This window comes from Carassius gibelio, chromosome B16 (genome assembly GCF_023724105.1).
Source record: "Carassius gibelio isolate Cgi1373 ecotype wild population from Czech Republic chromosome B16, carGib1.2-hapl.c, whole genome shotgun sequence".
Taxonomy (NCBI): Eukaryota; Metazoa; Chordata; class Actinopteri; order Cypriniformes; family Cyprinidae; genus Carassius; species Carassius gibelio.
The window spans coordinates 16,428,147-16,444,275 of NC_068411.1; the positions used below are offsets into that span (position 1 = coordinate 16,428,147).

Below are 16,129 nucleotides of genomic sequence, written 5' to 3' on the forward strand. Positions count from 1 at the left end.
CCTCCAATCCTCCCTCCCTCCCTCCTCTGGCTATCTCTCTCTCTCTCTCTCTCTCTCTCTCTCTCTCTCCCTCTTCCGCACTCTATTTCTCACTCGCGCAATTTCTACATGTCTCTGTCGCTACGGCAACCAATGCTTTTCCCCACTTCCAGGCGCTCTGCCTCTCTCCCACTCCCTTCTTCAGTGGCATGAGGTAGGCATGTGAGCCGATATCTGTCTTGAGAGTTCTGCATGTCTCCAAGTGTGTGTAGGTGTATTCGTGAGTGTTGCCTGGAAGTCAGAGTGTGCCATAAATCTGGATCCAGATGTTGAGTTTTGTTTGACTGGTCGGGAAGTGGCTTGACACGGGGAAGGCATCCACAGGTGTGTTCGCATGCGTGTTTTTCTGTGGATCCTGTGGTTTGGTTCTTGATGAGTGTGATCCTGTTTGATCTGGATGAGTGTGCACGCTTACAGTATGTGTGTGTTTTTATTTGTGCTGTCTCGGAGCCAGCAGGGTATTTCTCCACTACAGCCATCTGTTTATGGTCTTTTAGTCCGTGTCAAGACTGAACCCTCCCCCTTCCAGCTCTGTTTCTCTTCTCATCCTTCTCTTTATGTCATTCTCATTTAAGAGATGATTGGAGCGGCGAGGAGTCAGTGAACAGGCTGAAGCGATGGAGCGATGGTAAGGCAAAGCGAGCGCACCGAACAGACTGTTTTGGTTGCACTGTGCTCTCAGATCTGACCAGTTAGTTTCCTGCAGCCCATTGGGTTGCATCAGCTTCTGCTTTAAGTCTCTTTCCATCTGTACTCGATTCACGCCTCTTAGTTATGTGTTTTTTTCCAATCTCTAGCTTTTCCTTTTCAATCCCCCCTTCCGTCTTTTCGTTGCTTTGTCTCTCCTTCCCCCCAGCTCCATCTCTCCCCACATTGGATTCATTCCCCTTTGGAGGTTCCTGCTGGTCACTGTAATTTTTTGCACTGCCACCGGTGACACAGATGACAGGAAGTGGGAGGAGTTGGGTGAAAAGCAGATGCCAGTCACGGCGCAGGCCAGCACCACTCAGCTGTGGGCAGTGGACTGGGGTCCAACACAGCCCCTGGAGGACGAAACCCATCACTTGCTGTCCAGTCTGGAGACGGAGGGTTTGAGGGTGACTACGCCCGAGGACTGGTCGCACCGGCGAAGCGCGGCTGCCAATCAAACACAACGCCCGACTACAGGAGAGAGGGATAAGATAGAGACAGAAGAGCAGGGCACCGAGGAAGGTTGGTATCCGTGAAATGAGTTCTTTATCGGAGAACTGCATCGCCGACAGGGCTCTAGGCTCATGCTGGTTCCTCATAGTAGAAAATCTGCGCTTGAGGAGAGCTTAGATTTCTCTGCTACTGAGCAGGAGGCAGGCATCAATCCAATCAATCCAATATTACCTGATTATGACACTCTGCCCACTCTTTTCGCCCTCACATTTCTCTCGCTCTTCTCTCCTGTAATGGCTTGTTGCAAGTCTTTCTTCCCACTTTTTCTACATCTTAATGTTCCTTTAATTGCTTTTTTATAGGCATGTGGGCCATTTGGAAGCGAACTGGGAATGAGTTTTAAAATTCAAATGCAAGTTTAATTTTTGCTTTTGAATTGAGGTATCAAATAGGCCAGAATTTACAATTATGCATTTGGCAGACACTTTTATCAAAAGCTTTATCAAAGCAACTTGCATTGCATTCAAGATATATGTTACACTGGGTTAATGCACAGCATGGGAATTCAACCCATGACCTTGGTGTTGCAATGCTCTACGGTTTGAGGAATCATTTTTAATTTAAAGTAGAATCTTAGATGTTTTTAAGAATGAATTTCATACAACTGCTGTTCATGACATCATACAATATTTTCAGATTAGGTGATATTGTTATTTGTTGTTTGAACTGTAAGTATACATTTGTATATCTTAAATTGTATTTAATTTATATGCATAGTTATACTAATGATTCATATATAATTATGTTAAATATTTTAATTGCATTTCAAATATAATTACATATATTTTTAGATTTAAGTAAATATATTACAATTATTATACACATTTAAATTATTATTATTATTTTAAATGAACCATGATCTTTATTTGATAATGTATAAAAAAAAAAAAAAATCAAAGTCTTAAAAAAAATCAAACCAAATATATTTTCTTGTAAGAATGTAAACAATTATTCAAGATTGTGTGAGGCCATATGAAAACATTTAGAAATCACTCATTAATGACCCACATTTGAAGGGGAGACAACGTTTTCCATGTCTATTGTTTTTACGGCCTTATTTCTGTTGTGTGACTGTTTAATTAATTTGAATTGCAGTTCTGCACATCCCCTTCCTACAATTCCAATTCAGAGTAGAATTTAACATCACATGGACTTAATTCAAACGTCTGTTCAAAGTGTCCCCTCACTTTGTCTAATTATACTTCTCCTGTGCTATTTCTTTCTTCAGTGGACCCACAGTTTTATGTGACAGTAACGATCTCAACTGTGCTGATTCTCTGTGCGGTTATCATCTCTGCTAAACTCTGGTGAGACATTTCACCACTCCTCTGCCTGCATGGTTTTGTCATACGTCCCCTGAGACAGCTTGCTTGCTTGTGTGAGTGACTGAACAGTCAGTGTGTCATAATGGGTTCACACCACAGATTTCCACAAACTTTCAGTCGAGGATTCTTCTGTTCAGTAAGAGCTCCCCCCAGAACTGTTAAAATTGCCATCTATGGATATTCTGACTCTCCATACACTAACAGTGTGGACACCTTACAGTGTTTTATTGTGCTGGTTTAATTAGAAATGTAGCCTGGAGCGTCGAGGGCCATCAGGCACAGGAATGCATTTATATTTACTCGGACGGCAGCATTCGATCGCATAGATGATCATTAAAATGATATAGAGCTGACGAACGGCCCATATCATCCTGAGAGTAACTATAAACACTGGGGTGACAGGTTATGAGTGTGATTTATTACTACCTGCCTTAGTTTATGCTAGAACCTTCCCTTCGCTGAATTCACTTTCATCTCAAAACATTTCAAACTTTTCAGCCAAAGCACTCTCATGGCAATTCATAACTATTTTGACAAATTGGTGGCTAATTTTTATGAATTTGTACCATCTCATTTGTACAGTTTTCTATGATCTACTTGGGCTCAAATTATACTTTGGCTTTTACGTGTGCACTAGGGTATGCGTTGTTCGCAGAAACATAAATTTAGTCATCAACACAGTATGTGTACAAACGTACTATAGGCCTATTTGTGGAGCCCGATTTTTCTAACCATGCTCAGCTCACACAAGGGCCTTCAATGTTTTTGCACTAGTTTTGTCCACGAGATGGCAAGGCCATCTGTTTCATAGTCGATGAAACAACAACAAAAGTGAAACACCAACAATAATAACAGCCATAATGATGACGTACTTGTGTGAAGGGGTTGATTGAAGACATTTTATAACTTCTGGAGAGAAACAGTGCAGACATTGGACACTGGAAACTTTCTAGTGCGCATGAGTCAACCGCATGTGTTCGTAAACGCTATCGAAGTAGTGGTTAGGTTTAAGGCCCATGTATACTTATTTTTCCAAGCTTCACTCCACCTCATGCACAACTGAGCATGCAAGCCTTTCCAAGTGTAGATGAGTTGTTAGTGTGGATAGATGTGTTCAAATCATTATTTTCAGTTTTCATTTACTCGCACATGTGCCATTATGTGCGCAGACATCAGCAAAGTGTGTTGAAGAAAATTACATAGCACAGACAGTACACGGCCCAGCAGACGCTACCCTCGATAGCATTTGTGTTTGGGCCCCTCTCCATCCTCAGTCCCTTGGAATCAAACTAAACTTTGCAGACAAGTGAAGTATTCTTTCGGCTTTAGATGCGGACCTTCAATCTTACATTCTAAAAGAGGAATGTTTCTGAACGAATCACAAATTCATATAGGCTACGAAATCACCAACTCGTAAAACAGGTCTAGTTATGTTTTATCAGCCAATCACATCGTTTTTATGATGCGACAAAGCAATGGTACTACAAATCAGACATTATTAGAAGGCTTGTGAGCTTGTTTGTAAGATCGATAGAGAGGTTTAAAACTGTCACATCTTGAACTCCCAACAGGTTTATGTTAATGTGAGGCCGGCGCTCACGTAGAAGATCAGAGCGATGTTCATCTGAGCGAGCCCAGGGCGATTTTATTGCATACACAAGCTACATCTTCGCAATTAATCTCTGCATTTCACACACTTGCCTTGGCAGACATCCTCTCGCTCATTTAACAACCCCCAGCCCTCCGTCCGTCATCCCATCAGGGAGGTGAAGTAAACTCGCTCCTGAGTCACTGAAGATAAGTTTAAGTCGGCGTGTGGGGTATTAATATTACATGGGATGTCACACGGTGACTGCGACACTTTGTCTTCCTCATGGTTGCTGGACAAATATGATTTTAACTGAATATTTCAGCATCTCTCTCTCCCTGTCTCTCTCTCTCTCTTGCGCTTTAATTTCCCCCGTTCTTTTCTTTCGCTGAAGGCGGTCTATTAAATTAAACAACCTAGTGAATGAACTTCCCGTCAGTGTCACTGAAGTGTTTGCCTTCTTTCCCGTTCTACTGTTTAATCTCTCTTTTCATGCCTGTTTCTCACCTTCTTCAGTGTCTGTATTCTCACTGGCTGTCGTCCTAATCTCTCACACACCCTCTCTCTCTCTCTTTCATTCAGTTACGACCGCAGTCTCTCACAGCGTCCTCCGCCTCTCTCCCTCGCCATCCCTCGGCCCATAGCTCAGGAGGACAGCAGGCAGACACTGCACAGCACTCCATCCTTCCCCGACAGAGAGAGGTAGCGTGCTTGTGCCTGTAAGCCTGTGGGACAGGGTGCCAAGAATGGTTTTAGTTCTTTGTGTGTGCATGTGTGTGAAAAAGGAAAAGCCAGAGATAACAAGACTGCTAAGCCAAAGGGAACTGTCAAAGGGAACAACATAAATAAAAGAAAATGTTCCCAACAAATAAATAAACCCAACTAGGGGCTATGTTAAATTACTGATTTGTTAATTTAAAATCATGTCAGGGTGTCTGTGGGTCCTTATTAAAAAGTTAAAACGTTCAAAAGATATTCTAAATGTCACAGCAAAAGAAGAATATTTAGAATATTATATAATATTATATTATATAAAATCAATGTGTATTATATATTAATATATTGTTGCAAAAATGAAATTATAATTTTAAGTTTAAATTATTACATAAAATAAATATTAAAATTAAAATGTTAGGCCTTTTTTTCATAAGATGAAAAACTAAGTGGAAAATGTACAATAAGTGGCCTAACTATTTATTTATAAATGTATTTTACAATTCCATTTATCCATTTATATATTGTTGGAAATACTTAAATATTCAATTATTATTTCTTTGAAATTTTAGTTCCTACATTTATCACACTAACTGAATTTTTAATAATTTAATTTAGGCTTGGCTTTTATAATGGTTAGATATATGTATGTAAATAAATGTATATTTAAATATAGTGTGTGTGTGTGTGTGTGTGTATGTGTGTATATATATATATATATATATATATATATATATATATATATATATATATATATATATATATATATAATGTTAAACAAGTAATTGGTAAATACATTTTTTAATTAATTGTAATATTACATTATTATTCTTCTATTAACTTGTTAAGTGATGCTAAATGTACCTGTTTTTAATTTATTTTCTATTTTTTTTCACTAAGTATTTTAGTGATAAACTGTTCATACAGTTGAATGTGTTGTTGAGGTTTAACATTACTTAATGACTAAAATATCAGATTTTTGTCTTTTTTGTTACAAAATTATTCAGATTCTTTAAAAAATGTGCATACAATGAAAATGTGTTCAATTAATTGAATTAACGATTTCATTTAAAAAATGCAGATAACATTTTTATGTATGCTGATCCTGTGTGTACATCAGTATGTTAGTGCTGTTAGATCAATGGTAATGCCTCGCAATACAAAACAGCCAGTTAGGCGTTGTTGTGGAGGTTTTTCCTCAATTGTTGTGAATATTTCAACAGGAGAGATGCAGAGAGCGAAAGAAAGCGTGCCATCCATGAAATCAGACTCTTTCCTGCTGCTCTGTGCATTTCAGAATTAATCTCACAGTCGATAATAGAGTGAGACTCTTATTAATTTAAGTTGCCGTCTCTTTCTTCATCTCTTTACCCCACACTGCAGGATACCAGTGGTCAATCTTTGAAGAGCTGACTCTTCCGAGCATGATAATCAAATCCCGTGGGCATGACACAGACTTCAGTGTGGCCGTTGGTGAAAACATGTGGGCAAGCCATGTGAATGTACATAACATGTAGATAGACACGTGTGGATATATGGATGAATACATCTGTTTGGGCACTCTGACGGAGACTTTGAGGTTTTGTGGTCCAGTGGCTCTTTCTTCCAGTGCCGTTTGTACAGTATTATTCTCATTAGCTCAACGCAGCCATTCACAAGGGCTCCGGGAATGCTATGTCCTCTACCATAAAAACAATCATTAGCTTCTGATCCTGGAATAAGCTGTGATGTATGTAGTCATTAATTTAGTAACCGGCGTCGTGACATGCTTGCAGTAGCCTCTCTCTCATGCATACAAAGGTTACAGCCGCCTACCGCTGCCTTTATCGCACTTTGTGTAGCATTTATTTGAGCTTAATGAATGACTGCAGTTATTTTGAAGGGTTAAATATAATTCACATCATTTGTTTATAGTGTTTTGTTTCATATCGCTCTGTGTTCCATGGTAACAGCAGACACTAATGACGTCAGTTGATATCTGGAAACACCTCTGCAGTGTTAACTTATAATTTACACTAATTATCAGATGGACGTTTTTGTAAATCTGACTCAACATCTGTTGAGGTGTTTGTAAAACCTACGTAATTCTATTCTGAGTGTGTTGTTATGCTTCTTATTAGCTTTATACTTCTAAATCATGGCCATATAGCTCTTCTCGGGGGTCTTTTTTGGTTAGCGGAGAGCTAGCACTCACCACAGTTACTGGTGTGTGTGTGTGTGGTGTTTTCATGTTGAGTTTATGGAAAGCACAATTAAGGACATGTATAAATACATACTGAAAAAATAAGCTTGGTGCTTCCATGGTATTTTTAGTTTGATAAGCAATTAAAAAACATGCCACACTAGTTTGTTTTATGTATCGCTATGCTAACAACCTATCTTGTTTATGAACCGCAACTATCAGGAGGGTTTGGGTTTTTAGACTATAGCGACATTTTTAAATCTGTCCTGAAGTCAGTGTTGAGTTTTGTATTTTTGACTAATTTGATAATGAAAGCGAGTATTCAAAAGAAAACATTAAGGAAGGACATTTTTAAGGACAAGTGTGGAAAATTGGCTTTTTTTATTGCAGAATACAATCAGACTGAATGGAAATCTTCAAAATCAGTGTGTGGATAGCTAATTGGCTAATCAATGGTTAATGTTATTCAATATAGCGCAGCAGTGTCCGCCCACTTTATAAGTATTTCTCCCATTCTTTTTCCCATAGGGATCTAAAATAAAGTTGAACCAAATCAACATGTTTGTTTAATGTTTACAACATTGCAAACTTTCATTTGAAGCAAAAAAAAAAGTATTTGAAAATCGGACAAAAGGTGCAAGACTGTACTTCCATTACTGTATTGTGAATAACATAATGGAATTAAAAATAATGAAGAGGAATAAGATGTTGATTATATACAGAAGTTATATATTTCATGTTAATGGCAAAATATGCATATTGTTCAAATATTTAAGTCATTTGAGAGTTTAGGGAGACTGACTCTAATTCAGTTTTGGCAGTGCTTTATGGTAATGTCCAGGTGGTGAAGTGTTCTTCTGGCACTATTTGCTATCACGATTCTCTGATTATTGGAGAATTCCCTGTAAGAATCTTGAGCAATTTAGATTTTCACTAAAACTAGTCTGAATAATGCAGGTTGAGTTTTCAATAGAAATCTATAACAACCCAGTAGCTCACAGTAGGTCTGTCCTTGATAGTATATTTAGTATAGGGGTTTCCTTATGGAGAAATTGAATGGGATTTTTACTTCCAGAACCTTTGATTACTTCCAATGACTTTGCATTCTATAGCCTGTGTGGTCTGACTTAGCAAAAGGAAAGTTTTTTTCAGAGGAATTGTTCACAATATTACCAAGAATATATTAAGATGATCAGTTTTACATAGTGACATTCTCACTTTAAACCAGATGTAATATAAGCTGGATTTTCCAAGGACATCATAATCATCCCCTCTGAAATAACCATGTAACTCATGAAAAAAAAAAAAATCAAATAACATTACAACGGAGAGGGGGAAAAGAAACTAATGTGCCATTATAGTTTATGGGCACATCAGATTGAATTCCCGCGTAATTATTCACATCATGCACAAGAAGCTACACCATGTGAGATATGTTCAGAGGTTTCACATCATTTATGTAGCACTGCCTTAAATATGTGATTCAGTGTACTATGAAGTCAATAAAAAGCCATCTCTGGTGTTTTAAAACGTGTTTCTTTGGTGTTGTGTATGAAAGGACTTCCTATATGACAGTGACTCATGCAATCACGCATGCCAAAACAGCCAGGCCAAAGGGACACCGCAAACACTCATTAGCCATCGCACAGCAACTAAACACCAGGACACAAAGATGCTTCACACGTTCACTTCAGACACACACATGCTGTACGTAAGCCACAAGAGTTCACAGCTCCCATCTGCTCAGAGCTGAGAGACTGAGAAACAGTGAACCTCAGTCACACCGACTGACGTTAACACCACTATTTATAGAGAGAAACAGAAGAGGGTGTGTGCGCAAAAAGGATCATGGATTTTAGGGTGGATTTCTGCAGAGAGAAAGAGAGGAGGCAGGGGTTAATGTAAAAGTAGATCATCGCTCTCTGCTTTTTATTGTTCTCCTCATTTCTAAGTGGCTACCACAAGTTAATCGCTACCATTACAGACCATTATGCAGGACAGAGAGAAACATTGATTTAGTCAGGCTTTATGGCTGGATAAAAAGCATTTCGCATAACACAGTGGTGGGAAAGAGCGTATGTGCTGAGAGGAAGAGAGGAAACCAGGATGTTATTTCTGGGCTCCAACATTAAAGTGTGGCTAATTAATGCCATGACCTCTTAACAGACATGCCCCCATTGAGACGAAACATTTAGCAGCACTTAACATTAGAGGAAAGGAGACATGAAAGCCAGGGATTACACAGGGTGACAGATGGATATCATTTATTCATTGGCTTCATCAATTTACATCCAGATTTAATAACAAACAAAAAACAAACACGCAAGGAAAATAATTAAATGACAGTTACAGCACACACACACGTACATAAACACGCATCCAGCGTTGTGTAAAAGTTGTATTAGATTATGATGGTTGGTTGTGTCTGAGAAGTGGTAAAAGGTTTATTTATCCGTCTATCCAAGCAAGCAGTCCACAAAATATTTGTCTGTGAGTGGGTAACTGAAGACTGAACTCAGGGCTTCAGATCAATTTGACTTTGACCAAATCTTTCCGCTTCCACGAAGCCTGAAAAATTCAGAGAGAAAGAACTGTTCAGTGAAAATCTGATATTATAATGATTTTCCTTGTGGCTATAAATAGTGCATACTTTAATGTTGAAGGATTAGTTCACCAGAAAATGAAAATGAAAATCACTTGCTCACCAATGGATCCTCTACAGTGAATGGGTGCCGACTGGGATTTTGGCCAGAAGTCACGGTTTAAAGGAACATTCCACTATTTTTTTAAATAGGCTCATTTTTCAACTCCCCTAGACTCTAACAGAAGAGTCAAGTTTTAAATAGGAAAAATATAAAAACTCTTTGGTCATTTTTGAGTGATCCCGGGGATCTGCTGAATGGATTCAAAAACGATAACATTGTTTAACTCTAGGGGAGCTGGAAAATGAGCCTATTTTCAAAAAATAGTGGAGTGTTCTTTTAAAGTAAAACCTTAAAGATGGATTATTTCTTAAAAACACATCTTTTAACTTCACAAATACGTCATTTGATGGACTGGAGTCATATCAATCACTGATCTGGCCATATTTATGCTCATTTTGAATGCCTTAAAAAGGTACAAGTCTAAATTAATTTAATTATGCCTCAAATGCAAATGATCTTAACATGTAGCCAGGACTTGTCTTTAATGTATTTTCCTAATCATATATTAATAACTGCATAATTATTATGGGAAAATTTGCAGCAGCTTCCCACACGGACAAGGAGTCGTCCTAAAATATTAATGACGACTCTCCACTGAGATTCCTTTAAAGCCTTGGACTCAGATTAATCTGTGTCAGATCAGCCCTGAATAAATTATACCTCTTCTTAACTGACATTCTTCAGTGACAAAGAAAAGGCAGTGGTGATCAAAAGCCCCCTCTCTTTCCAGAGCACATCCTGACATGAGATTTCCAAACCAGGACAAAGACAATTTTTAAACTCACTGAGGCTTAATTAGGACTATAAGCCTGTGGCTGATTTCTTATACATCACACTTAACTAAAGGCAGGAAGCAGTACATAAGCTCATCGAAAGCACACACAAATACTCATAAATCATATTCTATGTGCTTAAAAATGCCATTAGTAAATATTAACTCCCTGGGATGTATGATTTATGGGTAGTGAGACTAGTAGCTTCAATAGCCAAAAAAAAAAAAAACTCCACAGGCCTTTTTAATATAAATCACTGTGATGTTTTCAAGTGTTATGGTACATTATAGAAAGATACTGGAAGGGCTTCTGAAGCAGAAAGCTCTAAATTCCAGTTTACGTACCCTTTGACCTTTGAGCTCTTTTTTCCTGGTTGTCGTGGTTCCTGAGAGGAGGCGGGGTCTCTTGGCTCAGCGGGCTGGTCTGCATCTTGATTGGATGCTGCTCCAGCAGGGGCGGGGCCAGATGATGGGGAAGCAGAACTTGCCTTGAGGGTTTTTTGTAAGTTGGATACCTAAATAAAGAGGTGAGGAAAAAACTTGTCATTGAATCCTGGAGCTGTTGTAGAGAAATAAAAATGAATTCTTTAAACATACAGTGAAAAGCACCTATGTTCAAGATGCTATATTAAAACACAGTATATTCTATAGTCTACTGTAAAAATAAAAAATATAGTAAACACTTAAAACAGCACTATGCTGTAAACTAACATAACCAATATATATGGTTGTTTTGAATATTGATCTAACTTTGTGTAAAAATTTCTTAAAGGGCCATGACACGAGAAATTACATCTGCTTTGATCTTTTGACACCATTAAAACATCCTTTAGGTTTAACAGCTTAAAATGTCCTACTCATTATAAACAAAGTGTTTATTTAATCAAGGTCCAAAAACGTCTCGTTTGGATATTGTGGGATTTGTAATATCATACAGGCAAATATATTTGCATATGACCGCTGCCAGAACAAGACATTAAAGAATAGTTAAACATCATTGCACCAAAGGCCCCATCTACTGGCATTCAGTCGCTTTTCAGGTGACTTTTTGTGCAAAATAATTGATTAACATTATAACTGAACCTTAAGGAACATATTAAAATAACAAAAAATCCATGTGTCTTTTGGCAGTCCAATCACAAACTAAGCAAACACTATTCTAAACATAGCCTTTTTATACTTCATGTTTAATTTAACATTTAAACACTTTTATATGTGGGTCGATGAACTAATGCTTATTTTTGTTTGCAAATCATATACAAAATCACTTTAATATACGTCTTCAATGATTAACATGCTTTAGATTCCTGAGTTGACAATCATTTTGATATTCTAGGGCTCAAAGTAAAAAAATAAAAAAAAGGTGATGCAACTGTCCTGAAATCATAATGAGGAAAAAAAGCTTCAAAAGAATGAATTTCATAGTTTTCAAAGTAGTTTGACACAATTTGTATTATTTATATAAAATGTATATAGATACATAGATAGATATTTAACTATTGTTAAATATCGAATGTATTCTGAAACATGGAAAATAATGTGTACACTCTATACAAAGCGTAAGGGAAAAATAAAAATGTTACTTTTAACTTCAGTTTTACATGACATTTAAGTGTCATTTGAAATGCCAAATGATGAATTTAAAAAATGTCAAACTCATGAATACTTTTTCTTTCTTCTTTATCATAGACATTGTCATACTGTATATCACTTAGGAAGGGCTAGAGATTCACACACAAACCTCTGTTTCCACTTGAACTTTGACCTTGAGCTGGCTCTCTCTATACTGATTGGCTCTTGACACCTGCTCCTCAATGCCACACAGAACTGCTTCACAGCCTGCACACCTGAGAGAGACAAACACACAGAATATTTAATACCACCAGCCAGACATTTTCCTTTTTATATGAGCAACAGAATCCATCACTGCATACTGACGCAAACACGATCAAAGCTTACCACTCCTGCAGTGTGTTGACAATGTTAGGTAATTCGTTGGGGCCCAGGTCGCGACCTATGCTGCAGTCTACCTCGACCTGCTGGTTCCTCTGGTCCAGTTTCCCATGGATAATGTCACTGTAAACAGCCTCGATCAGCAGGTCTTCCAGCTCACGCACATTCTTCAGCTCTAACTGCTGGAGCAGTAGTGAATACGGCAGACACTATCCAGAGAAAGAGGTGTCTTTAGCTTCATTTCTTCTGAATTCTATGCTCTGGGGTAAGTTAAAACTTCTCATTTGTTTTAGTAATATTACAAAGGCTTGATAAGAGAGCATTGGTTTCGTCAATCATGCAGTCAATAACACGTATAGTCCATAATGTTAACAGCTGTGTGCTGATCATAAAGGAACTCATTAAAAACACTGTTAATAAACCCTCAGTCGAGAACGGATGAATCGCTACCTTTAGATTGGAGGCCAGGCTGATGATTGACAGGTGACGCAGTTTGTTCTTCTGGGCGGGTGTGAGTTCAGGAAGTGAGGCTGCCCTCTCTAAATGGCAGACATGCATTAAATTAACATACATCATAACCATCCGCACAGCCGGGAGAAAAACAACTGATTACATTAAAGCCCTGGTAAAATCTGCAACAGAACATGGGCCAGAGCCTCGTGCTTCCCCCTCACAGGAGTTAACTTATTTAGCAAGGCAAAGGGCAGCATATACAGTCTCATTCTGAGTCAGAGCAGGGAATGAACCCGCCGCCTCGGGGGGCCAATATCTGGTCAGATCATTTGTTGTCATGGTTACCTTTATAGTCGCAGTAGGTTCCATACGCAAAAAGATTTAGAAGCTGGTAGACTGGAGCGTGGGGACCCGTCTCCAGCTAGAGAGAGGGAAGTGAAGTGCAGACAATGACTGATATGACAAGGTGTTAAAGTATTTTGTGTTGAGCAGGTAAACACTTTAGCTGGGCTCTGTAGGAATGGCGGTGTGGTACACGAGTACTCTGGGATCTCGGTGCAATATGAGGCAGAGAAACATGCATGTAATGCACTGATGATGACATCTGTTGACTTGCCAATTTGTTTTTTATTATAGCACTCCTAACAGATATCAGTATAATAATAATTACATAATAACAATATATAATGCAATAAATATCTGTTACATTTAAAAGTTTGAAGTGTGTACTTTTTTCTTGAAAGAAATAAATACTTTTATTCAGCAAAGACACTTTAAAATGATCAAAATGACAGTAAAGTCAAACAATCATGTAATAAATGTAGCGTATTTTCCACAAAAATATGAAGCAGCACAACTTTTTTTTAGCATTGATAATAAGAGGAAATGTTTCTTAAGTAGTTCATCAGAATATTAGAATGATTTCTGAAGGATCATGTGACACTGAAGACTGGAGTAATGATGCTGAAAATTCAACTTTGCCATAACCATAAATTAATGACAGTTATATTAAATTGTTCTAATATTTCATGTTTTAATTTGGATCGTATAATGCAGCCTTGGTAAGAATGAGATACTTCTGTCAAAACTGTAAAGAAAATGCAAACTTTCAAATGGTAGTATTACAAAATTTCAATTTAATATATAATCTAATATAAGTATCTATATAAATGAATACTGACCTCAAATATACAGAATATTCTAAAAGGGGAGAAAAACGTGTAATTGCAACCTGACTTCCTGTCAGTTTGAATGTGAATCAAACCAAAAAAAAATATGATTTTTTTTGTACATCCCATTCAAATTATATTAGTGTAATATGCTCTTGAAAACTTACAACACTAATCTGATTTGAACAAGACTGAATTTGGTTTTAGACACTACGGACAAAACACATCAAGAAAATAACAAAACGGCTCAGAGCTTGAACAAATGATTAATCGCCTTGACATTAAACATGACACACCAACGCTGCCATTAAAATAATAACGTTTGACACAGAACTCATGTAAAGTCATCAAGTCAAACTGAAATAGATTTTTCAGCACAAAAACTGACCTCGCGGACGTTGGGCAGTTCTAGTATGTCTGAGAAAACATAGAGGCCTGGGGTTTCCAGCAGAGAGCTGATGGCCTGAGCCAGAGCTGAACCTGAGAGAGACAGCAGCTGATCCACCTCCATCTGACAGAAAGAAAGAAAGAAAGAGGGTTTAAACAACCCAGATCCCAGCTTCTGAAAACATGAGGTGGATATTCAAATCTAAAGAACAAGTTTCACAGATGTTCAGGACTATGTTCAAGATGCAAGAGCTGTTCTTATTAAATCTGTACTTGCAAGTCTCAATAACTCACAATGCACAATAAACACGAATAGACACTTTGATGCAGGAATTTAATATGACAGGCGGCTCGTGGTAAAATGACTACAATTTCAGGGCGAAGTTATGCATGATGCACTTTCATTATGATTAAAACACTAGAGGATTACATCTCGAAACAGCCAGAAAGAGAAGCATTTAAATGCTCTTGACACAATGAGATTACTTAAGCTACAGATGATAACAAACACGCATGCATGTAGAATAACAACACCTTTAAAAACAAACAATGTTTTATTAGTGAACAAAAGTGTTAATTGTGTTCCTCGACAAAGTTACTAGCCTTTGGATCATGAATCTATAGTCTAACTGTACGTTTACTCTATTAACTGGAATCTAAAAGCATTTTGTGTTGTTAATACGAATAAGCCAGTCAGCTCGTGCTCGGTGTTCAGCACCCGGTATGAAGTACATCAACACACGAGCAGCTAGGCCTTGTCGATGGTAAAATAAGGTGTTAACGTAAACACGCATCGTTACATACTTTGTCAAGTACGCTTAAATGTTCGATATTAACATGCAACTGCGTTTCGCGTGGTGAAACGTGCAGAAAAAGCTGTATATTTACCTTATTTATAAAGACTAAGGGTTGTTTGTGTCAACTGTGGTGCCACTGCTACTTCCGTTAGCAAGCGTTCTGCGACATGAAAACGTGCTCTCTGATTGGCGGAGAGGTAGAAAGGTGGGCGTGACCACAGAGCGACTGCGAGAGTGAGCGGATACACATCGCCACCGTGTGGTTCTGAGAACTATAGCAAGTGAAACTAAGCCAGTGATTAAATAGAAGTTTGGAAAGAAATAATGACATTTATATTACATTTGTTTACAAAACCAAATATGCATTTAGATTAAGCATTAAGATTAAATATTTATGTATTATAATTTATCTTTATATAAATGCAGTCAGCTGTGTACAAAAAACTGATGTGCATGTATAGGAGTTGTGTGAAGACACAGAATAGCTTAAAATGTTGCAGAACAAACTATTGTGCAATGTCATGATCTTGTGTTGAATTATGTTTTATATTGAATTCTTCTTGTACCCTCATTAAATCAACCTAATAGTTTATTTGTTTGTCTTAGCTGGCTTGAGCTGGTTTCTCAGACTGACCAGGTCAAAAGAGCCTGAAACCTTACTAAAACCAGCCAACAGATCATCCTGATAGGTTAGAAGACCAGTTGAGACCAACAAGCCCCCTTAGACTCTTCTATGATATTATCTTGTTTTCCAGCAAACTGATTATTGCAAAAGTGCCTGGATAAGTTTGATTGCATAATACTTAAAAACTTTTCTTTTTTTTTTCCTTTTTTTTATCCTT

General features: G+C 37.7%; 2 protein-coding genes across 6 annotated transcripts; one reads left to right on the forward strand and one right to left on the reverse strand.

The window, feature by feature from the left end:
* The first annotated feature begins 85 nt into the window (after positions 1-85).
* Positions 86-8,581, forward strand: pianp (PILR alpha associated neural protein). 5 transcript variants are annotated; one of them, XM_052578675.1, is made up of 6 exons: positions 86-363; positions 615-667; positions 837-1,251; positions 2,471-2,549; positions 4,738-4,857; positions 6,253-8,581. In XM_052578675.1, the coding sequence occupies exons 2-6, from the start codon at positions 665-667 to the stop codon at positions 6,272-6,274; spliced, it is 639 nt and encodes a 212-aa protein (XP_052434635.1). In that variant the 5' UTR covers positions 86-363; positions 615-664; the 3' UTR covers positions 6,275-8,581. The 5 variants fall into 5 exon arrangements, with proteins under 5 accessions (XP_052434635.1, XP_052434639.1, XP_052434637.1 ...); XM_052578677.1 differs by having other exon boundaries at positions 87-363; positions 896-1,251; XM_052578678.1 differs by having other exon boundaries at positions 98-193; positions 896-1,251.
* A 717-nt stretch (positions 8,582-9,298) lies between these two features.
* Positions 9,299-16,099, reverse strand: cops7a (COP9 constitutive photomorphogenic homolog subunit 7A). Its single transcript, XM_052578672.1, has 8 exons — positions 15,379-16,099; positions 14,492-14,614; positions 13,280-13,355; positions 12,932-13,020; positions 12,488-12,690; positions 12,270-12,375; positions 10,874-11,043; positions 9,299-9,619 (listed from the first exon to the last, which is right to left on the reverse strand). The coding sequence occupies exons 2-8, from the start codon at positions 14,612-14,614 to the stop codon at positions 9,580-9,582; spliced, it is 807 nt and encodes a 268-aa protein (XP_052434632.1). The 5' UTR covers positions 15,379-16,099; the 3' UTR covers positions 9,299-9,579.
* Positions 16,100-16,129: the final 30 nt, after the last annotated feature.

What these genes read in the sequence shown, in the direction of transcription:
- pianp (XM_052578675.1), top strand. An exon ending in AGAGCAGGGCACCGAGGAAG is followed by an intron (nt 1,252 to 2,470) that starts GTTGGTATCCGT and finishes TTCTTTCTTCAG; the next exon opens with TGGACCCACAGTTTTATGTG. An exon ending in ATCATCTCTGCTAAACTCTG is followed by an intron (nt 2,550 to 4,737) that starts GTGAGACATTTC and finishes TCTTTCATTCAG; the next exon opens with TTACGACCGCAGTCTCTCAC.
- cops7a (XM_052578672.1), bottom strand. Translation starts at nt 14,614, where the DNA reads ATGGAGGTGGATCAGCTGCTGTCTCTCTCAGGTTCAGCTCTGGCTCAG. An exon ending in AAGTTCAAGTGGAAACAGAG is followed by an intron (nt 11,044 to 12,269) that starts GTTTGTGTGTGA and finishes CTCTTTATTTAG; the next exon opens with GTATCCAACTTACAAAAAAC. An exon ending in AAGAGCTCAAAGGTCAAAGG is followed by an intron (nt 9,620 to 10,873) that starts GTACGTAAACTG and finishes TGAATTTTTCAG; the next exon opens with GCTTCGTGGAAGCGGAAAGA.